The 24,501-nt window shown below is 45.8% G+C and overlaps 1 protein-coding gene across 2 annotated transcripts; it reads left to right on the plus strand.

Moving 5' to 3' along the window:
• The first annotated feature begins 1,541 nt into the window (after window positions 1-1,541).
• Window positions 1,542-19,827, plus strand: LOC133896700 (aspartate--tRNA ligase, chloroplastic/mitochondrial-like). 2 transcript variants are annotated; one of them, XM_062337305.1, is made up of 15 exons: window positions 1,542-1,989; window positions 2,846-2,986; window positions 3,282-3,391; window positions 5,604-5,715; window positions 6,265-6,336; window positions 6,922-7,013; window positions 7,346-7,466; window positions 7,785-7,907; window positions 8,162-8,357; window positions 8,442-8,629; window positions 8,823-8,894; window positions 9,744-9,842; window positions 10,180-10,260; window positions 18,836-18,893; window positions 19,226-19,827. In XM_062337305.1, exons 1-15 carry the CDS (start codon window positions 1,552-1,554, stop codon window positions 19,393-19,395), a joined length of 2,073 nt encoding a protein of 690 aa, XP_062193289.1. In that variant the 5' UTR covers window positions 1,542-1,551; the 3' UTR covers window positions 19,396-19,827. The 2 variants fall into 2 exon arrangements, with proteins under 2 accessions (XP_062193289.1, XP_062193280.1); XM_062337296.1 differs by lacking the exons at window positions 18,836-18,893; window positions 19,226-19,827 and adding an exon at window positions 18,407-18,807.
• Window positions 19,828-24,501: the final 4,674 nt, after the last annotated feature.

The raw sequence follows: 24,501 nt of genomic DNA on the forward strand, positions 1-24,501 counted from the left end.
AAACAACGTATACGAAGAAGGTTCTTGGTAAATTCGGTATGCTAGATTGCAATCCTACAAAATTCTCCATGGAACAAAGGGCGCAGTTGCATAAGGATCTAGATGGACAACTGGTTGATGCAACTGAATATCGTCGTATCATTGGTTGTCTATGGTATTTTCTCCATACAAGACCTGATCTTTCTTTTGCTGTCGGGTGGCAAGCAGATTTATGGAGAAGCTCATGGTGATACATTACAAGGCAGTAAAGCAAATTCTTCGGTATTTGAAGGGCACTATGCATTATGGTATTGTATATACCAGAGGAGGAGAAACATAGGTGATCACCAGCTACACATATAGTGATCTGGCTGGTGACATGGATGACAGGAAGAGTATTTGAGGTATGACTTTTTATATTAATGATAGCCTGTTGTCATAGAACTTGCAGAACTAGAAAATAATGGCTTTGTCTTCCTGCGAAGTTGAGTTTATAGTGGCAACAACAGCGGCTTGCCAAGCACTGTGGCTTCAAAGTCTGTTGGGAGAGCTGACAGGAGAAGAGCCTAAAGCAGTCAAATTATTTGTCAATAACAAATCAGCGATTGCTTTGATAAAAAATCCAGTGTTTCATGACCACAGTAAACACATTGACATAAAGTTTCATTTCATCCGTGAGTGCATTGAAGAAGGCCAGATTGAGGTAAATTTTATCTGCACGGAGGAGCAGTGAGCTGATGCTCCAACGAAGGTATTGCCGGCGGTGAAGCTAACGGTCATGCGACATCTTTTGGGATTCGTGATGTTGACTCAAGATAAGATTAAGGAGGAGCATGTTGGACTTAATCCTTGTCGTCGGTCTCGGGGACTCAGTTTCACGACAATACGGAAGGAATGAGTTTATATACGTTTCGTATACGGCTATAGCGTCGTTCGTATGTGTGCAGAGTTCGAGTCAGAATCGGATCGTGGGATGACACGATTCGTGTTAGGATTCGAAGTTAGCAGATTGCTATAAATATGAGTTGTAATATCTAAATTGTAAGCAAGACACAGAGTCGTGCAAGTCACGAGTTGAATAGAGTTAAAATTTCCTCCAGAGATTTTTTGTCTTGTTTTATTGTTCTCGTCGAGATACGCGAGATCGTTCTCGCTGAGTAGTACGACTCAGGAATAGTTGAGCGTTGCTGGTCGATTGGTGTAATCGAGTTAAAATTTCCTCCAGAGATTTTTTGTCTTGTTTTATTGTTCTCGTCGAGATACGCGAGATCGTTCTCGCTGAGTAGTACGACTCAGGAATAGTTGAGTGTTGCTGGTCGATTGGTGTAATCGAGAGCAACACGTACACGACGGATAGCCAGATTAGTCGTGGTCGAGCACGTACGACTGGTCGCTCAAGCTGGTCGTGACTGGTGGTTGTGAGTTGGTGTGCTTCCATACTTTGGTCACTCGGATGATCGAAGAACCTGATCGCTTGCGTTGTCGCGAATCCGGAGTGGTCAGAGTCACTGTTTAACTTTGCTCTGTAAGATTCGTGCCGGAGGATAAGGCATCTGAAGCCCATCCACCGCCATGTCTTCTTCAAGTCCGAAACCCCTTTCCCCATCCGCTTCGTTCCCCTCGTCGTCTCTAATGGCCTCCTCCTTCCTCCGCGCCTCGCCCCTCTCCCTCCTCTCCCGCCTCAGGCCTAGGCCGCCCGCTTCGCACGTCCGCCGCCTCCTCCCGCTCTTCACCTCCTCCGCCTCCGCCACCGCCTCGTCCTCCCGCTCCCCGTCCCCGCTCCGAACCCTAGCGGGCGCGGCGGCCACCGACGCGGCCGCGACCCCGTCGAAGGAGTCTAAGGTTGAGAGGTTGCAGTCGCTGCAGTGGCCACGGAGGGACGCACTGTGCGGAGAGCTCGGCGCCGGTGACGCCGGCCGTCGGGTGCGGCTATGTGGCTGGGTCGCGCTCCGCCGTACGCACGCTGGGCTCACCTTCCTCACCCTCCGCGACCGCTCCGGCATGGTGCAGGTGACTTATTTTTGTTGTTGTATGCGGCGCTAGTGAGGGTCCGCTGCCGCTGCGGTTATGCTTCCTGGTAGTAGCTTTCGTTGACTGGTTGTAATGTGGCTCGCTGGTACAGTGTTGTGTGATCTCTTATTTGTGTACTTGTGATTACATCAATGCTTGCTGATGCTGTAGAGATAATTCTCGGTAATTGCTTATGATTTCACACTTTCACCAAAGCTTGCATTGCTTGATTCGTGTTATCTGGAACGTTTTGTTGCATTGATAAATTATTGGTGTACTGTTAATTGTTACACCAGCATCAGTAATCACTGCTGTTAATAACAGTTGTGGTGGAGTAGGAGTATTCGCTGCTGTTAATAACTGTTGTATCTGGATGATTCTTTCTTCAGAAAATAAGTGTTGCTATGGCTACTTACCTTTTTTTTAGAGAAGTACAAGCATCTTTTATTGAAAGTCAATTAACCGAGTTCAATAAACGCAACTTGCTTGGGATACCAGCTCAAAATGAAATGCAAAATAAGAACTTACACCCAGTTCAAAACCTGTATACTACCAACCGAACATAACTACCTACGAAGCCTAACACCAAATATCATCCTGAGGTGACTTGTTTGATATTGCTCTTGCAACTGATATTGAGTGATCTTGTAACTTTCATAGTCAAACAAGTGATCACATTAAAACTATATCACTGGTAACTGCTATCCCCATCTGACTGGTGGTTTATTGTAAAATATTGTTTCCATTGACTGGTAAGTGTTAATTTTTACAGGATTATGTATGCATGTGTTCTGGATTTTTATGTTTATAGCTATCGAGTGACCGAAGGCCCATTGTTTTCTCTCTCTCCGTTTAGGTGACAACTTTACCAGAGTATCCAGAAGTTTACAATGTAGTGAACAAGCTGAGAGTAGAGTCCGTGGTTGCTATTGAGGGGGTGGTACAGCCACGCCCGGCAGATGCCATCAATGCGGATATGAAGACTGGGGCTATAGAGGTATTAACTTGTAGCCATTGTACCTTCTTTTGTTTTCTTTGAGATGAAGGTAGAGGCGACTTTTCGTTGCTAGAATTTAAAATTTACGTTATCACTCTTTAAAAAACTTGCTTTTCTTGTACACAGTATGTTGTTGGACATGCAAAATATATGGATCTAATATATGGATAAAGAATGACATATTCATAGTTCAATTACTTTTTCTTTGATTTTCGTCAACTTTTCTATTTCCTTTTGTGTTGATCCAGAAAACAACACGCCCTTCTCACTATGATGTCATGTTGCTACCTTGAAGGTTGCTGCAGATCGTGTTTTAGTGCTGAACTCAGTAACTCGTTCATTGCCGTTTCCAGTTACAACTGCTGATACTGTAAAAGAGAAATTTCCGGAAGAAATTAGACTGAGGTAAGACATTTACAATCTGTGGTTTTTCTACATCTTTTTGCCCTTGCATGTTTTTATCGACTTGAAGAATTGTGAATCATTCAAATTAGCCAGCTTATGACCTTGTATATTGCTTATTGGTGGCATGCTTAGGCTTATCAAAATTGTGCAGCTATGCGATTGGATGGTATATTTAAAGTTGCACCTAAGGTGGCGTTTGGATGGCCTCTGGATTTGGGAAAGGGAAATAGATTGGGTAGCAGAGAGATGGTTTGGGATAAGTAATGAGATTTTAGTCATTTCCTTTGTTTGGTATGTATTGGGTATGTGATTGGGATAGCTTTTTTATGTGACCAAAATATCGCTGCTCAAAAATAAAAGAGTAAAAGAGAAGTCATGATTGCACTTTTCTAGCAACGTAGCATGAGATGTATAAATCAGAATGTAGTCTGGCAGTCCAAATACTCTAAAATATCATCCTACTTTACTGCATCCTCATATCCCTCATTTCAACATTCCATCTGCACAACAGAACAAAGATACAATAGCCGAAAAAAGAAAGAAAAGAAAGCAATCAAGCAAGAAAGAAAGGAAACATTCTGGAAGGAAGCAATCAAGCAAGAAGCATCTATCCAACCAAAGAAAATCATTCAGGCGCTTGGCATCGACGCTGATTGCCTCGACCGAGGGTGCAAGCGCGGCTGCGTGGGCCATTGGGCGTAGGAGCACACGGCGCATACCTACAGTTCACATAGATTGGAGGGGCGAATTCGGTGAAATGTTCCTCAACAAACGTGAGCATTAAGTGTGGGCATCGACATCGGGTAAAGGGATATAGCGGAGGCAGGCGTGAAGATCTGCTGCGGACCAGCCACCAGACGTGATTCATGGCGGCAGGTTCTCCATTGCTGCTCCGACGGAAGGGCACCTGATGTCCAGTCGCATTTCCCAGGCCAAACCCACCTCCCCCACTGGCTTTGATTGGGTGGGATATGTATTGTGGATCACTTATGACATAGATTATACTAAGTTACTATTTTTTTTTCGAACAACACATGAGAGCTACGTGTCATTTCATTAAAGAAGAAAGGGTATCAAAATTACAACTCCTCACACACCACACACCCAAAACAACCACACATTAGACAAAACGATACATACGCGCCACGATTACCAAAGAAAATGACCACAGCGACAGGACACCGATCCTAAAACAGGGGCTGGAGGCAAAGGGCTCCTGCTGATCGCCAAAGAGCACCAACCTCCTCCACTGTCCTCACTACCAAGGAAACACTAGGGCTAGCATTGCTAAAAACACAATTATTTCTATGTTTCCAAATCTCACCGGCCACTAGGATGATCAAAGTGTTGAGGCCTTTTCGGTGTTCCTTGTCCAAACTTTTGATTACCCTGCTCCACTAGCCAGAAAAAGAGCAACATCTGGTTGTGGAGAAAGCCCCAGCAAGCCATATTTCCGGAAAACAGTAGACCAAACTTCCCTCGCAACCACACATGAGATAAGCAGGTGGTTGATGGTTTCCGGGACTTGATCACAGAGAGGACATGCCGCCGGGTGAGGTAATCCCCGCATAGCTAACCTGTCCGCCGTCCAAGGAATTAGGTGTTATTGTGTGCTTGATATTTGGATTAGGTGTTAACTCATTTTTAAAGTTGCATGATTGCCTGATAAATGGGATGCATGTCTTGGGAGTATGTCATAAGGATTCATCACACACTTTGTGACTGTTGAGATTGGTGGTCATCTTCACTTTAGTTTTCACTATATACTTGTTTATGTTCTCTGCTATATTTTTGGTTTCTTGTCCTTTCAAATCTCTTCAATAAAGTGGTACATATTTGATATTGTGATGAGGTGGGTAGATTCAGTTTCATTGGGAATTTTGTGCCATCATTCTTATTATTCTAACGTGTAGCAATTATTTAACTATCATACTGTAGGCAAACTAACGTTGGATGCTGTTGGACCATAACTTCTTTCCAGTGGCACTAATTTTTTTTCTTGATCCGAGCAACAACTCTGTTCCAGATATAGTTGTTCTTTTCAAAAGATATAGCATTCCTCTTTCCCTAAAACTGATTCCCTTGTTCTCATTTTCTCTTTTTTGGGCTTTAAAGTACTGTTCTGCTTATATTTACTTAAATGATGTGTTTATGCTCTTTCATTTGAAGTGATGAGTGCCTTTTTATGATTTCCTATTCATAAATACTGTAGGTTTCGAGTCCTGGACTTGCGTCGTCCACATATGCAATCAAACTTGAGGCTGCGCCATAATGTTGTTAAGCTCATTCGTCGTTGCTTGGAGGATGAGCATGATTTTGTTGAGGTATGCTGGTTATATCCACTATTACACTCATTGTTTACTTCATCTGAGTCCCACCCTAACATAACCTACCTTTTGTCATATGCCTGTCATTTTCACTTCGGAACGTAATATATCCAAGTGGTCCTATTCCTTAGATGAACTGCAACAGAAAGAGCGAAATATTTCCTCTCGTGATGTAGTGCCAAAAGGTCAATTCTTAAATTGGGGGCTCTAATTCTTCAGCTTATAAATAGGGTGCCTAATTCTTCAGCCACTTATACCTAATCTATTTTAATTGAAAACTAGTTTTTCGCATTGTGTAAAGATAATTCTTGTTTTATCACCAGCATTACAATTTAGTTGATTGTGGATTGGTTAAAATAAATCCATCATGCATGCACTGTCTGCTGTTGCTTGTATCACCTTAACACAATAATTTACTAAGATTTAAGGCATCACAGTAACTAGTATGCCTTCCCTTACAATGACTAGAATTTCTACCCTTCTTTACTACTTTACTATTAATCTTTTGTTATGTCTCATCTAAAGTTACTACATGTTCCAAGGTAGATTGAGACTCCAGTTTTATCCAAATCTACACCAGAAGGTGCTCGAGACTATCTTGTACCATCAAGAGTTCAGGTGATTCAGCTGTGTACCATTTTTTTTTCACAGATAATTGTATAGCATGTTTGATTCCTCTGTTGAAAAAACACACGATTATGTTTGCATCCTTGAGAGATCTAATGCCTCATGTCATGTTTGGACTTTAGATGCTTTAACACAAAAGTAACTATCTTCTGTACTATATGCTCTTATCACCGTTTAAATGGACGTATTAAGTTGCATTCTTTCTTTTTCTGTGTGCTTTGTTGATTCTGATGTTTGAGAAAGTTACTTTGAGGTTAGTTGGTTTTCAAAAGTGCATATTATATGTTGGAAAACTATTCTGGAGGATTTCTCTTGAGGCTCTTTTTCATGTGGGTTCCCTGATGTTCAATGCTATCCACTTCTATTCCTCAAATCTTCCATTGTTTACTAAGTTCTGTTCCATTTTAGTATGTTACACATTATTCTTGTGTTCCACTTCTATTTATGAAGGCATTACACATTATTCTTGTGTGAGTGCTTATTAGTGGTAGGTCTGATAATTATGCAGTTGAGGTTTCTATCTTTTTCAAATGAGCGCTACATATTCGCTGATTTCCTCTAACATTGTTTCTGAAGCCAGGAACATTCTATGCTCTCCCTCAAAGCCCTCAGCTATTCAAGCAAATGTTGATGGTCTCTGGCTTCGAAAAATATTATCAAATTGCAAGGTAACTAGGTGACATGTCTCATGTTTGAAAGGCTGGGTGTTGATTGGTAGCTATAATTGTTTGCTTGTTTCGCAAATTTACATCTCTGTGTCATTCTTTTATCTTCTCTGGTGAGACTAATTTTCTCTCATGCAGTTATGCCTATAAATTCATGTTCATTTTTTTGTAGCCTTCTAAGCTGAATTCTTGAGTTTATTTCCTTTTCAACCTGAATAAAGTCTATAAATTGCTCATAGCACAAGCATGTACAATATGGTTGTATTCAGTTGGCATATTATATTTGTCAAACCAACTAACTACCCTGACATGCTGCATTGCATGCTTCCTATCAGGTGCTTCCGAGATGAAGACTTGCGCGCAGACAGGCAACCAGAGTTTACACAACTTGATATGGAGATTGCCTTTACATCAATGGAGGATATGTTGAAGTTGAATGAAGAATTGATGAGACATGTATACTTGTTTTTACATCCCCTTTCCCCTCTTATTTGTGTCAAAACTGAAACACATATTTGAGAGTAACACTACCCACCCCTCTTCACCCTTGCCTGCCAGTGTTACACATTTTTTATTGTTGAATTATAAAGATGTGATGTCATGTAATTTTTGACTTATTACTGGTTGTGCCATTTACTCATTTAGCTACCAGGTATTAAATAGTTAGTAGTAGTCAAGCTCTTAGTTCATTTTCAGAGAATATTTCTTTGTTTCTTCAGCTATTTCCCATGTTCATGGTTGTTTGAATGAATGATGGAATGATTCATATTACAGATATTCCAAGAGGTTAGAGATATCAAGCTGCCAAATCCTTTTCCAAGGTTAACATATGCTGATGCAATGAATCGCTATGGGACAGATAGGCCTGACCTTCGGTTCGATTGGGAGCTGAAAGATGTGAGGACCTCTAACCTTCTGCAGAATGACCTGTGTAATTGCGATAGTAATTACTTAATTAGTTAACCGTTGTCAAGAATTCACAACTTCTACTGTTAGTAGTTTGCTATTATTATTATATGTTTATTAGTGGCCTGTTATGTAGATCGTATGTTGCTTTGGCCATGCGGCATATATGTTGAACATATGCTAAGAATTCCTTGGTTTATTAAATCACAAAATTCTCTCCCCTCATTTTCTTCTTTCAAATGCAGGTTAGTGATGTATTTTTGAGCAGTAGCTTCAAGGTTTTTGCCGATACATTAGAAAATGGAGGTATAATAAAGGCACTGTGTGTGCCTGGTGGCGCCAAAGTGTTTTCAAACACTGATCTAAAGAAAGGAACTGTCTACACTGAAGCTTCCAAATCTGGAGCTAAGGGCCTGCCTTTCCTCAAAGTTATGGAGAATGGTAAATAGAAAAGATCTTTGGCCTTCTTTTAGACAAATTTTGTGTCATGTCTTGTTCCATATTTAAATTTATCTGGTCTCACAGGTGAGCTTGAAGGAATTGGTCCGCTGGTGTCAAGTCTGAAACCTGAAAAGAAAGATCAGTTGGTGGAACTTCTGGATGCGAAGGCAGGTGATCTTATCCTGTTTGCACTGGGGGAACAATCATCGGCTAATCAAATTCTTGGCAGATTAAGATTATTTATTGCTCATAAGATGGAAGTGATAGACATGGTGAGTTTCAAACTGAGGAATATTTCTGTCCTTATCGTTGATATGTTTAATGCATTACTCGTGGCATGTTGATGAGACGTTGTGGTTCTTTGCTATCCTTTGTTATTTAACGATGAGGAGAATAGTTTTGTTTCTGCTATCTATGGTCCTGACATCTGCCTTTGCATTTTCTTTATTTTTCTCATTATGCTAGTCAGCACACTCAGTTCTTTGGGTAACAGATTTTCCTATGTTCGAATGGAACAGTGATGAGCAGAGATATGAGGTCAGTTTTTTATCTTCTGCCAAAGAATTTTTAGAAGTGCATATTTCTTTACACTTTTCAAAAAACAAATAGATAATCTTTACTGTGTTGTTATCACGTTATTTTAAAGAACTGTCATAATACTTAGCTGTCTTTGGCATCGTGTCTACACCATTAACAAAACTAGGTATATTTGGGTATTACATTTTAGTATTTTACTGCCAGACTACCCACCATTATTGGATGGAGTCTTTAGAATTTGTAAATGTTATCTAGACACGATATGGTATGGCACATATTTAAAGATGAATATCAGACAATATGCATTTTTTTTTATTACAAGCTAATGCTGTTTTAATAGGCCTTGGTACCCATAGAATCATGATTACAGCAGATGCCGACTGTTCTCCTGAATGGGTGAGGAAACTGTGTAGTTGTGCCAAAATTTATTAAATGAACAAACCAAACACACTCCCAGTGGGAGTATCGTAGACATTAAATACCTTGCCATGTACGACTGTTTGCTGACTTGGTGTAGAATGAGGAAAGAGGAGTGGTATCTTATGCAAGATACAACCTGGGCATGAAATGCAACTCATTGGAAACTGGACTAGATAGGTGACCCCACAATTCATAGTCACAAACACATGTAACAATTAATTGTCTTGGGGGACCTAAAACAATCTATGATACAATGCATCGGGGGAGTTGTATCTTCCATAGTTCCATATGACATGGCAGCTTTGGAAACTGCGATACAATACAAAGGATTGGGAGTAGTCTGAGAATTTGCATTTCACTAAAAGGATTGGGAGTAGTCTGATTGTCTGTTTTCTGAATATGCCTATTATGCTGCCTTTGTGAACACAGGCTCTACATCATCCTTTCACTGCACCAAATCCTGAAGATATGAATGATCTACGATCAGCTCGTGCATTGGCTTATGACATGATTTACAATGGGGTGGAGGTACTTTCTGTGTTTCTTCTTTCTTAGTGTGCACACAAGTTTGTTTTTGCTTGTATAGATGGTCCAGAATTTAATACAACAAATATTTGAACATCTTGACCCTAACAGATGCTAAATTACTTATAGAACTGGTTGCTTGAGTGATTGCTCTTTCTTCTATGAGACTAATGAAATGAGGTGTGCAAACTGGAAAAGTTGATCTGATGCATTGATAATAATAGCTAAATATATCCATTTTTTTGGTTGAAGTCTATGGGAAAGAGTGCTAGCTTTAATGAAATAGAAGCAAAGCTGAAAATAATACCAAACATCTTATATTCTGTCCTGTTATTAATAGATTGGAGGAGGCAGTTTGAGAATCTACAAAAGTGATGTACAACAAAGGATTTTCGAGATCATCGGTATCTCACCTGAACAGGTATGAGATCACACTTCAGTTACCAGCTTGCCTTTCGTAATTTTTTTTTTCTCGAACGTGCAAGAGAGCTGTGTATTATTATATTAAGAAAAGATAAAACTTTGAGTACAATGCCATACCAACGGCCGGGTTAGATGTACGCGCCACATACTTTGTTTACGACTAAAGACCTAAAAGATTCAACCCAACAAAGAACGCAACCCTATACCTCCTCCGAGACACCAAAGCCGGGCCTCCTCATTTATCTCCTGCAGTAGATTCCCGACAGAGGGGCGAGCCTCATCAAAGACACATCAATTTGGAGTTTCCAAATTGTCAAAGCCACAAGGATCACCCAAGAGTCTAGGTCCTTTCGGATCTCCTTGGGAACTCTGCGCTGGGCACGCTTCCACCAACTCTGCAAGACGCAATCAGCATTTCTCGGAGCCAAGTCTTGTAGACCAACTTGCTAAAGCGCTTTGAACCAAACCTCTCTAGAGAAGACACAATCCGTAAGCAGATGTTGCACTGTTTCCGCTTCTTGATCGCAGAGGGGGCAACTCTGCGGGTGTTGCAAGCCTCGACGCTCGAGACGGTCCGCTGTCCAACATCTATTCAGCGTGGCCAGCCAAATGAAGAACTTGGCCCTTAGCGGCGCCCACGTCTTCCAAATCCTCTTGTAAGGCTCAAAACCGACAGCACCCGTGAAGAACTGGCGGTACGTGGAGCGTGTCGAGAACATTCCTGAGGCCGCTGGTGTCCACACATGCTGGTTAGGGCAACCCGGGTTGTAAGGCTGTACCTTCTATCGCATCCCCCACATGAAGATACTCCATCGCCGGCACGGTCAGGCTACCGCTGATATCCCGAATCCAAGCCCGGTTTTGTAAGGCGTCAAACACTGTCCGTGTAGCGCCAGCCCTCTTTGCCACAAAAGGAAGCAAGGCTGGCGCCATGTCTTGCAGGGAGCGACCGAGAAGCCACCTATCGGACCAAAACATCACCTGAGCATTGGCATGAACATCAGTTCGAAATGACGGCCATGGGCGATCCGGTTGCGTTTTCTACAACCATAGGCACTGCATCCGAAGGGACCAACCAAGGAGCTCTAGTTATGGATGCTAAGGCCTCCAAGATCCAACGGCGGACACACACGCGTCTAGACAACAACACAATGCCCATCGTTGACTTGCTTTCTACCTTTCCAGAGAAACGCCCTCCGTCTCTTGTCAAGTGTGTTGAGCACCCACTTCGGCACCTCCATTGCCAGGAGCGTATAAATAGGAACTGTCGTGAGCACGGCTCATACGAGGACGGATCTCCCCGCGGTATTTAGCATGCCCGCTTTCCATCTCGAAAGCAAGTCATCAAACTTGTCGATGAGCGGCTGGAAGTTAGCTTTGCGTAGCTTGCCGGTCGACAAAGGCAAGCCAAAGTATTTGCACGAGAAGCTGGCAACCGTGCACAACAATTCTGCTCGGATAAGTTCCAGGTCAGTTTTGCGGCACTGGATTGGGATGATCGAGCTCTTACGCATGTTGGTCTGCAGTCCTGACGCCTTGCCGAATGCGTGAAGAATGGCCCTACTCATTGAGAGCTCTTGGTCGTCATATGGATAAATAACACGACGTCATCCACATACTTTGAAAACCGGTGACCAATGTTCCTATTCACCAACGGATGCAGCAAACCCTCCTCGGCCGCCTTGAGAAACAATGCGTTCAACACATCCATTATTAGGATAAAAAGCATCGGAGACAGCGGGTCGCCTTGACGGAGGCCACGCCGATGCTCAATAATCTCCCTCGGGCAGCCATTGAGAAGGACACACGTTGACAAGGATGCCAACAACATACACAATATCTTCCTCCATCGAGGTCCGAACCCCAGGTGCGCCAGCACTTCCAGCAGAAAAGTTCCAGTTTGAGAAAGACCCGAGGCAACCTTTGTTTGTGAAGGAACTTGGCCATCTGCTGGACTAGAAGGAAGTTATCATGAATGCAGTGCCCTCTGATGAACACACTTTGATTCACAGAAACCATTGACGGGAGCCTGGGTGCAAGACGGTTAGCCAAAATCTTGGTGACCAGCTTCACAAAGCTATGAAACAAGCCAATTGGTCTGAAATCCCGCACATGATCAGCGTCCGACGCTTTGGGGATCAGCACCAGGAAAGCTGAGTTCACGAGGTGCAGCTTCTTGCCATCACCGCCGTGCAATGCGTGCAGCGCCGCTAAGACATCCTCTTTGATTGTCGACCAACATTCCTTATAGAACCGACCCGTGAACCTGTCTGGACCCGACGCCTTGTCCGGCGGCAATTGCTTGATAGTTTCCCACACTTTAGACTCCTCAAATGGCAGGTCCAGAGCGGCCAGATCATAGGCCGCTGGATGGAAGGCTTGAAGGCGCAGAGTGAAGCGCCGTTGATGCGGGGAGCCAAACAAGTCAGTGTAGAAGTCCCAAACAGCTTGCGCCTTGTCTTGCTGGGAGGTCAGTACAAGATCGTCGACCTTGAGCGTAGCCACAAAATTCTTTCGTTTTCGATATCTGGCGTAGATGAAAGAAGTGTTGGCGTCACCATCCCGCAGCTAAGAAATCCGCGACTGGGAGCACGTAATGGCACGCTGGAGGAAGGCCAAGGCCAGACAGTGTTTCTTGAGACGCCGGCGCAGCCAAGTCTCCAATCGAGACAAACTCCGCCCATCCTGCGCAATGTCCAGCCGATGAAAAAGCTCTCGAGCCAGGTGTAGCTGAGAGTTAACATTGTCGACCTTCCGCTGGCTCCAAGCCTGCAACCCTCGGGCAAGCCCACTGAATTTCAGGGTGAGACGATGGACCAGACAGACGGTGATGAGGACATACTTTCCACAGATACACACATTCCTCCTACCGCACAACACGCTGAACAGGTGATAGAAGGACCAATAACGCGAGCACGAGCACGCCAACTTAATCATCAGGTGAACTTGTTCCAAGGGCTGCCCACAAATGTTTACAAGAATGGATTACTATTTAACTATTGTGATGATTTTATTGTCCTTAGGACCCAGGGAGAAGAACCACACAAGCCCAAGTATATAAGTAGAGGCGAGTTCAATTCGGATTTGGCCCTCTTGACAGCAGCAAATGATAAAGGCCATAACTGTTGATTCCGAAGGATTCTCTGGGCCTATGAGTACTTGATGGAAAGATAATTTCGTCTACTTTCAGATGGATCCGGCCTCATCTCGAAATTCCTCCTGAGCTATCCAGAATCGTTAAAGAGAGTCGCGGTTGTTTTCCAGTCCGAATCAAACTTGGGCCTTGTATTAGAGTCCGATTCGGCTTCCTGTGTTTTGGCCGAAACTTCTCCTCTTCTATCTCATAAATAGACAGCCGCACCCTCTTCTAGGGTTTGGGTTTTAATACAATAGATCTAGCTTTTGCTACTTCGCCTTGTAAACACGCGTGTTGGCTAGACCGCCCGATTACTTGTTTTCGGAACCCCGCCACTTCTGTTTTCAGATTGTGCTTGTTCATCTTGTTCTTGCTCGTTCTTCGATTGCTTGCAGGAACAAATACCCTCGTGGTTAGGTTGATCGTGCTCCGAAAGATCACGAACAACTTCTGGAGTTGGTGTATCGATCGCTAAGGCGCAATGTTCTTGGACGGTGTAGCCGGATCATCAACGTCTATTCCACCTAAATCGACATCTACCCCTCATTGAAAGTTCGGGTCTAGAGCATCTATCAGACGGCTTCCACCGGAGACGACCAAGCCCGAAGTACCGCCTCATGGAACCCCTTGAGAGTGGGCCAGAAGCTCTCGAAGTGGAAGCACGCCTTTCCCCTGACATTGTCTCTTAGACCCAAGAACAGAGTGCAGTGATTCGAAACTCCGGCCGCGGAGCTCCGCACGAGACAATCTAGAAAGAGGTTCTCCTAGTCGACGGTGCAGAACACACGGTCTAGTTGCACCAGTGTCGGCGAGGAGCGCTCGTTCAACCAGGTGTACCTTCTACCCAGGATCTCGATCTCATGCAACTCAAGATCGTCTAGGAGGCGGCGGAAACGACTCATCATTGCGCGATCATCATTGGTATTCTTCTTGTCAGATCTATATATTAGTTTGAAATCGACGGCCACAGCCCACGGCCCCTGGCAGATCGAGCGAACGTCATGAAGCTTCTGAAGGAATTGGATCTTCTCTGCATCTTGCTGCGGGCCGTAGATAGACATGAACCACCAAGGCCGGCCGTCCACGCTCATGAACTGAACTGACACCGAGTAGGAATCGACCCGGGAGGAGATGGCGGTGCACACATTTCCCCCTCATGCCATCAAGATACCCCCGCGTGAACCGTTAGCCGGTAACACCACATGGCGATCGAATTCCGAGCCAAGGGTGGAGAATTGTGGTAGACATGACCGCTATCTTCGTTTCTTGGAAGCAAACGATATCCGGCCCTGCAATGCCTAAAACCTCACGCACCGAGTCACGCCGCGACCTTTGGTTCAGACCACAAACATTCCAAACAAGGATATTTGCAACATCCATTCGGAAAACAAAACAAGAAGGCCACCACTTTCACAAATCAATCAAACTGAAACACTCAGCAGCCAACATTGAGGAAGTCAGCAGATCGAACTTCCTCGACGTCTGGCACGATCCATCCAAAAAGCGCAGCAAGAGCGACCAGGTGGGCACGGGGGTCTATCAAAAAGGCTCGCGTATTCGTCCTGCACCTCTTGGCCAATGGACACCTCCTCGGTGATGATCCCCAGTTTCTTCATGAGGACTGGCTGCGCCTGACAGACCACATTGTCAGTTGAAGCACGGCCAGATCCCGCCAACCGTCTCCTCCTGGAAGGTACCGCAGCGGTTGCCAACGACTTCGGCGGCGCTTGGGCATGTGTGGCGCATGAAACACATGTGGGTGAGGACATCTGAGCAAGGAAAGCGCCCTTCACCACCTTCGAAGGCGACAACGGCGGAGGCGACAGCGACAACACCAGCGTTGCTGGCCCGATCGATGGCGCCGGCACAGGCGCGAGCAGCGCAGTCGTGGAGGCCGCGCGCGAATGGCGCCTACGATAAACCAGGTGACACGTCCCAGGAGGGTATACGTGGAGAGAGTGGATCAAGGGCAGGAGCACATCCTGGCCGTCGACGTCGCTGCAAGGCATAGGGGCCGCGACCTCGGACGCTTGAAGGGCCATTAGAGACGTGTCCAAGGCCATCTCCATCGAGGCAACATACGACCCAAACATGCCCGTGCCAGGGGACAGGGCATGGGGTGTCCTAGCGAACTCCACGACCCCACTAAAAGCACCTGACGCCATCCCCACATGGATGCCACCCGGGGACACCAAAGGCAGTGGACGAACACGGGGATCACAAGTGAACCCTAAAGGATTTGAACCCAAAGCCGGAAGCAGTGCCTGTCACCAATAGGCCTCTTGTAGCCACTTTTTCAGGGATGGCAGAGTGGTGCCTTTGCAGGATTCCTGGTTGCACTGGAATCACTAAGGAGGAGTGGGTCGACTCATTCACGCGAGAGCCCAGCGCATGAACCGCCAGAGAGCTTTCCTCCATCGGGTCCTAGGCCAACGACTAAGGGGCAACAAAGGGAGCGACCAAGGGCTCCACCTCCAGCGAGACCGTGCGTCACAAGGGGCAGGTGCTGGGGTGGTATTTCGTGACCATAGGATCAAGGAAAACCGAGGGCAGAGGCGATGCACCACGAGTTCAGGGTCTTGCAAAAACTTTATAGGCGGCCCATCGCGCCCGTGATTCGTTGCACGCGATCCGGCGTTTGAACGTCCGAAACGAAGTGGGGTCGGTTGGGACCAGGTTCGCGTCGACAAGGACAGGCGGCTAGACGGAGGTAACCACGTTGACGGCAAGGTAGGAGGCCATTGGGTGTCGGCGAAGGAGGACATCGAGGCACCGCCCAGTGCATTGAGGCCTCCAGCTCCCGCCCCACCGGCGTCGCAACCTGCTGGTGGTTCATGGAATCTCGTGCGTTTCGGCCATGGTTTGGACCGGCAGCATTGCTCAAAACCGGGGTAGTCGTCGCCGTCGCTATCCCAATTGTCCGGCTGAGTGCCACCATCAGAGGAATCCGATGGCGAGCGCCAATCCTGGATCTCCTTGAGGTGGACGACCACTTTATAGCACAGGAAAGACTGCTTGGAATGGATTATGTCCTTCGGGCGCAGAAAGAGGCCTTGCTCCACGTATTCCTCCGCAGGCTCGGGCACAATTAGAGTGTCCTCCACTGGAATGAGATCCGGGTCAACACACCAAGCAACCACGCAAAAATGACCCATGTCCTCTTTGGCAACGGTGGCTGAAGTTGGCTGAAGGATGGAGCAGGAAGAGCTCAAGATGTTCACTACCATGGAGAGACGCCAAGCGTGTGATGGGATCCCGTAGAGTTCGAGCAGAACACGAAATAGCATCGATCCCGCGATCGTCATGAATTGACGTGTCCATGGTTTGAAACGTAGTTGGAACGGCACCTCGGCAAGCATGGTGGAGTGGAGGACGAGATCGCGAGTCCTCATCTCACGGAAGGTAATGAGGAAGTCTTCCAGGTGACCACGCCGGATCGAGAACTCGCCTTCCTCAGTACCGAAGGAGGACATCAGAAGCGACCAAACTTGCTCTGAAGTCACCGACGATCTAGTATCCACCACCAGCGCCACCAACGCACGAGAAAGCTCGGCCTCATCTTGGACAAGGTCTGCTGAGCGGGGGATGAGGCAATATTGATGGTGTGACCGGTGCTCAGGGGGCCAAGAACTGACCTAGCAGGCGACGGTGTAGCACCGAAGAATGGCGGTGTCGAGGACGGGGACACGATCGCACATATAGGAGGTGGAGTGAAGGTCCGACCTGTGGACTGGGAAGTGGCAGACGACGTGAAGCCCCAGCCGGGCAGGCACGGGTGATGGAGGGGTGCGATGAGGCAACCGGGATGATCGCCCTGGCACGTTTGGTGGAGGGATGTGCGACCTTGAGACGGATCTAGGCACGGAGCGAGGCCTCTTGCAATGGCATGCCTGGTGTCCCTCGTGCCGGCATCTCAAGCAGCGCGACGGGTTCCGGCAAGCTGCTGCGACATGGTCAGTGGCGAGGCAGTTGAAGCACCTTTCTGTTGGCACCGGTCGCGAAGTCGGGGGCTATTGTGGGTGTGGGGCTCGATTCCTGCGTCTCCTCTTAGCGACCAGCTGCCAACCATCTTCAGCAGCGATCGTGCTACGCGGGGGCTCGCCAGACAAAGGTGGCTAGGAGCTGGCCGCTGGGGGGGGGGGGGTGCAGTGGATGCAGATGCTCTGACCGTCGGACCGCATCAAGGACCCTCGCCGATGGAGATGGCCGCCCTTACTGAACCGTCGGTGGGTGGCACCCCTTGCAGTGACCAGGTAAGACGATGGCCTACTTGACAATGGCCCGTCAGAGAGAGTAGTTGAGGCGGACGAAGGGCTAAACAGAGAGCGAGGGCTCGGCCACCGGGCTAAACAGAGCGGCATGGGGGTTGAGAGTGGACGGCGTGGCCGGAGCGTCCGATGTTGGGAAGGAGTGCGAGGACCCATGGGGGTCACTAGCTCGAAGGGGGTGGGAGACGGAGAGGAGCCTGTGTTTGCCAGGCGAGGAGGCGGCACCGAGCGAGAGCTCTCATCCATCTGAACATAGAATCCCTTTCATAATTCATATGATATGATCTCATAGCACCCCAATTATGATAGGAGGATGCTCCTTTCAGTCCTCAATTGTTGGTAGCTTGGGGTATATCTAATAGGAAAAGCAATTATAAATTCATAGTTTGGTCGAAGAAGTCTTAAGCTGTCACATGTGGCATGCTTTTGCTCACTCAGAGGCTCAGAGCATGACGAGACAAAACTCTGAAGAAATAATGCATTGGTTCGATATTTTTAATGACAGTTATTTACATAGGTTCTTTCCTTTCTCCCTATGGAGGCGCAATGCTGGTGGGCGTAAGGCCATTAATATTTATGAATTGCTTGACTGAAATTTACCTCTAAATTCAGGAGAAATGCAAGTTGCCTTGTGTGCTTTCAAATGTCTGAATACTTTATTGTCAAGGCACCTTAGGTGTGTTGGTAATGGATGTTGTACTTGTCTAGAAAATTTGTCTTCTCAATATTCTATGCTTCAGGTACGTGGTATCGACCAAGGGGCTGTTTGGTTGGAGCCCTACACAAAGCTGCCTGGTCCAGGCAGCAACATCCAGCCCAGGCCTCCGGAATCGGACGCCTGGAGTTGCTGCCTGCGCCAGGCAGGCCAGGCCAGGCTGAAACTATACGAGCATTATTGCACCTCAGGGAATTGTGTAATGAATAGTTTAGATGGCCAATTTTATAGAATTAACATCAATGTAAGGTTACTCTATATTTTAAAACTAGATGGCCAAAGCCATAAAACCACCAGCATTGCATGGTTATAATATGTGAACTGGCACTTTCTGTAAACTTAAGTCTTTTTATCCACACGGTTTTGCTAAACATTGTTAGTTTGGAGAACATGCTGCTGCTGTATTTGATTATGCTCATTTGCTAAACATCACATTTGCAAGTTTCTGATGCAGGCAGAGGAGAAATTTGGCTACCTTCTAGAATCTTTCGACATGGGTGCCCCTCCACATGGTATGCATGTTCAATCACAAATAACTCCATTTATTATTGTTCTTCAGTTGGCTAGCTTGCAGGCGTATCTTTGGTAGACATTCCTTTTTGGAGTTTCTCCGTTTCATTAAGCTACTATTCCTCAGAGCTAGAGCAGCCCTTCCACTTATTTCTCGTTGCATCCATACTTTCGGACTATTTTTTCATTCTAAGGTGCTTGAGTAGCTAATTCTCATGCTCAATATTTTAGATCTACATATATCATGTGGTATTTTTCATTGTATTTGTTGTTTTCGTTTGATTATTCTCTGAGTATTGAACGCAAAGGTCACTTCATCATTGTCTTACTGCAGGAGGCATTGCCTATGGATTGGATCGGTTGGTCATGCTTTTGGCTGGTGAGAGTTCGATCCGGGATGTGATAGCTTTCCCAAAGACCACGACTGCTCAATGTGCTCTCACCAAAGCACCATCAGCTGTAGACGCTCAGCAACTGAAGGACCTTGCCTTCCCTGCTTCTTGAGGGTACTGTTTTTTTTAAGAACTTCTTGAGGATACTGTTGATAGCGAAAACGTCTGGGGTAGCTAGTAGTTTACATTGGGCTCCTTTTCTGTTTTGAACCTTTTTTTTTTGGTTTGCATAGTTTGCATAGCAGGGAGTGATTTTGTTCGTGAGAAATTTTGACCCAGAGGGATTTATATATAGAGAACGCTTAAACCTGCCAAAGTACTGGATGCAACAGTAATTTGATAAAAGATTTAGGCCTGGAGGCACATTAGCCATGTTATGTATTTGTGCACAACCTTTCCTCTTCTAAATTATCAACAGAATATGTATTCTTGTAGAACAGTGTGAACTGCAGAACTCCATTTGTTGTACCCCAATTGTTTTTTCATGTAACCGACTGTTTTCTTCAATAGCATGCTTGGATACAAATCCTGTACCATTTGTTAAGTATCAACACAAATCCTGTACCAGACACTGGAAAACCATTTGTCAAGTTTCATTTTCACCCACTACACCATTCGTACACGCCTTCGATTGAAAACCGGTGCCTGGTTCCAAGTTCCAACTTGATGGGGTGTTCTGCAGACCCGTTCGATTGAAAAACATTGCTAGAGAAACTCGATGAGCATTCTAAATACCGCCTGCTACCGATGAGAACATCACATTTTACAGTGCACGATTCTAGGGTACTAAGTAGCCTACCAAGCCAGCTATCAGAACGTCACAGTTGATGGCGCACACAGAAACAAGACTAAGGCAAGATGCTTTTCGATCAGCACAGTGCAAGGTTAACCAAGTAGCAAAGCCTGCGTGCGCATAGAGAAACTCCCAAATAAAAACGAAAACGAGAGACGGGCAGCTGCCATTTCAGTTCTTCCCCGACACCGACAGAGCTTAGATAGACGTTGCTCATCAGCGATGGCGCGCGGAGGAAGACGTCCGTCAGAACCGTCTTGGAGTGCAGCGAAGCCCACAGGCCACAGCTTGCCCAGGCCCTGACAACCACAGTGCGAAACGCCAAGCTTCACTAAAACTAGAAGAATCCCCAAAAGATGCGATGCCTCGCAAGGCACAGGCAATGCAGGGTACCTCCTTGTACCCGAACGGCACAATCTCCTCACGCACGGCGGCTGGGTAGTCCGCGACGCCGAGGGCGGAGAGCGGCGCGGCGGCGGCGCGGCTCATGCGAGCGTCGTCCATGGGCCTGACGGTGAGGTGGAGAGGATGTTATCATTTAGCTCTACAGATTTTTTTGATAAAAATATGATTTGTGTGAGTAATTTGTCTTTTTTTTTCTCATTGCACAAATAATTGTTTTGAGTTGAATTTTTTTATAAAGTTAGACGATATCATTGTCTACATCACGGATTTTTTTTCAGAATTATTCATGATTTTTTCGATAGTGTATTTAATTTTGAAAGTATTAGAAGACAACATTTTTTTAGAAAGTTGGACGATATCATTGTCTACATCACGGATTTTTTTTCAGAATTATTCATGATTTTTTCGATAGTGTTTTTAATTTTGAAAGTATTAGAAGACAACATTTTTTTTATTTTTAAATTTATCACCCGTTGGAAGGATGACATGTACTACCGCCTTCCAACGAACGATATGAGTCTAGATTGTAGTTTTTCAAAACAGACTTATATATTTACGATTTTCTATTTAAAATATATTAAAATAAAAAAGTTTGGGAGAACCAGCCATAAGATGGGTCAAACGGCCGCTGCCCTAAGCGGCCCAATAGGCTCATCCGAAAGAAAAGAAAAAAAATCTTAGACACGAAAATGAAATGTGCCTAGCGCCGAACTCGGCCTAACATAGTGGGCTACTCCTGAAAATCGGCCCGTCGATTTTCTAGAATTTTGTCTTTAAGCCCCTGGTATTTATGGTAATAATGAAAAATGTTTTCTGCTGTGGTATTTGCGTGTGCACCCCTGATGTTCTGGAAATTGTGCAAAATCCACAGCATTGGCGTATTTGTTAATGAACCCTTGAGGTTCAAGTTATTTACGTAATATTTTCTATGTGGCTTTTTCCTAGTTTAGCGCCTATATTTTTTTAATTACGTAGTTTAATATGGTAATGGTTATTTTGCAGTTCCACCCCTATATTATGTGCACGGTATGTGCTCCTGAGATCGTGCTTACGTTTTCTTTTTAAAAAAGATAAAATTAGGTGGATACTATTATAAAAATATTCATATTGAAAAATACCATCTGTTATGAGGATGATATCTTTAAAATAATTTATATACATGAGTAACATAGTTGCCAATTGTTACAATAATTTTTCCTACAAAGATCTATTTCCTGTATGAAATCTGTCACTGCAACCAAAACCCATATATATGATATCTAATTTGGTTTTGTGTTCTTATATGTAGGTCATTCAAATATAGAAGAAATAGTATTGTACACACAGACCTTTTCCCTGAAAAATATTACCTCATATAAAAAATAAACAACTCATGCCTATGTCCCATTGCCTCTGACGCCAGACACCAAACCAGTTAAGTAGCATGAAGAATAAACGGGTAGCGCCAGGCTACCTAGCGTAGGTTCTGGTACAAATTCATGTATCATGTCTCAGTCATCAGGAAATATGCACCAACAGCGTTGCAACAAACTATCTCGCAGCAGAAACTTTCACCTTTACTTAGACTTCTGGTCAAAGAATATGAGGCTTTTTGTGAGCTATCCTGAACAGAGTATAAACATATAGTAATAATACAAATAAACTGACTGCAAACCTTAAAACACTTTGGAAGTTTATTACACAAACTATAGAAAGATGGTTACACACGTCTGTGTATTTAGATAGAATTGGTGATTGGTAATTACCTTTCTATCATGATTGTTAGAGCTCTAGCTTTCAGCTTCACGTCAGCTCCGAGGCTAGAGGGGCGGATGCCACGGAGCCGCAACCAGCTGAGACTAGAGGGGCGGGCGGCGTAGAGTTGCAGATCCCAGGCGACGCGGTGATGCGGTGGCGTACAAATCCTAGGTGGGGCGACTGTGGCGGCCGGCACGCTCCGGCACATGGGCGCGTAGAGATGATGGGTCGACGGCAGCGCGTGGGCATGTGGAGGCAAGCAACAGGGCGTGGACAACTAGACGTAGAGCCGTGGAGGCATGACCGAACGGGAGTGGGCTGTCGGGGCAAGCAACTGGGTTGAAGGCCGATTGGGTGTTTTGGACGACCCGATTGGCACTCGCGTACGGAAATGGAAACTTGAGTCTGACCCGACTCATTTCGAGTACTTGACCTAACGGGCTTATGGATGAAAAATAAAAGCCGAACCTAAACCCATCAGATACAAAACCTACGGGTAGCCGAACTCACCGATCCATTTGTTATCCCTAGATGGCTCCGGTTCGGACACGTTCAAAGAGGGTCTGGGCTGTGTCAAGCCGGCAGCAAGCGGCGTACATTATGATAACGAGCCCTATAGCGGACGTCGCGTCCATGCCAATGACATTCTTCATGACATAGGAATGCACCTACATGCCTCTCTGCACGGACGCCGATGCCGCGCATGCCGGGAGCACAGCGACGAAGGTAACATGGTCTGGTCGGCAAGCCACACGCAACTGCTTCCTCCGAATGGTCACTCTGGGTGTACCCAACGATCATCGAACTCACGACATCCTTCTCGGCAAGCCAGTCGAACATCCTTCCTCACCATGGCCTCATCACCACACTTGGCGTAGAACGCAGCCAACGCATTGCCCATGAAGACGTCGGGCTTCACCGCAGCTTTGACCGCGAGCGCGTGCACGGCCTGGCCGACGCGCCCCGCGGCTCCCATCACCGCAACGCACGCCTTCACGACGAACGTGTACGTGCAGTAGTTCCCAACGAGCGCTTGGCTATGGAGCTCAATGGCAAAGGTAAGTATGCAATGGCAGGTTGAGGAGACTCAGGGCGTTTGGGAAGATGCCAACGTAGAATGCAAGGCCGGATGAGCCCTGGAAAAAGTAGATTGCCTGGAGTGTTATCATCCTACCGTTGTGGCGAAGCTCTGGGTGATGTGGCCACGTTCCGAGAGAACGAGAGGACCTGGCGACGCACCGAAGTGGTGCAGTCACCTAAGGTGTTGTGGGGAGAGAGAAAGAAGATGCACTATGGATGGCAATGGTCAGATCAGTTGTGAATTCAGTTAAAACCCGTCCGTCATGAAACCCGAAACTTAAAATCTGACCTACACCAAATCACTAATCGAGTGCATCCGAATCCGAAGAGGACCTAAAACCTGATAGAGACTTGTTGGGTCTTATCAACGGAGGAGCGTCGGATCATGTGAGCAAGTTGAGTGGAGCATGGAGGGGTGGCGCCGGCGCGGAGAGGGCCCAAGGGGTGGTGTGGTCGCGTGGAGCCAAGGCAGAAGGGACTAACCTGGGATGAGTGCCTAAGTGGGCTGGGTTGGGCTATGAGAGGAGCTGAGCTGACTTGTTATTCAGTATGTTCAAGTGACCCGTGGGCACCCACTGCCGTAGGTAAAAGCCTGTGTCCAACCCCTTGTAGCTTGGGTACCCGACCTGTCAAATCCGTGGACAGGATTCAGCATCTGAACCCTTACATGTTGGGTGTAGAACCCGCAGAGACTCGAATCCACGGGTCTAGCTGTCATCCCTAAAATGCACGGATCAATGTGAGAAGAACTCTAAGCATTAACGGAAATTAGAGTAAGTTGTTCATCTATTTTGGGGTTGAGAAGTAGATAGTCATGAACAAAAGACATGATTGGGATTCAATTTGCCGTGATGGCAAATTGTGTGAGAAATGGGACATAAGATGGAGTAGAGCTAAGGTTTGCCCCCAGCTGGAGGTGTGGATCGATGTGCCAGCAGACCGAACGGTTTAGGGTTTATTTAAGTTTCTGTTTTTAGTTTTTCTAAAAAACTGATTTTGGATTTTAGCTCCTATCACCCTGTGACATAACTCAAAGGAACCGCTTCCCACCAACGGAGTCTGCTAGCCGCCTCTCTGTGTCAATTGTAATTAGCAAGAAGGCAGCAACCGATAAACCAATTAGACCATATACAATGGGTGCTCAGATGAGGTAATTATTAAAAAAACCATTTTTTCATTAACTACAATAGCACATTTGGTTAG

Source organism: Phragmites australis, chromosome 2 (genome assembly GCF_958298935.1).
Source record: "Phragmites australis chromosome 2, lpPhrAust1.1, whole genome shotgun sequence".
NCBI lineage: Eukaryota > Viridiplantae > Streptophyta > Magnoliopsida > Poales > Poaceae > Phragmites > Phragmites australis.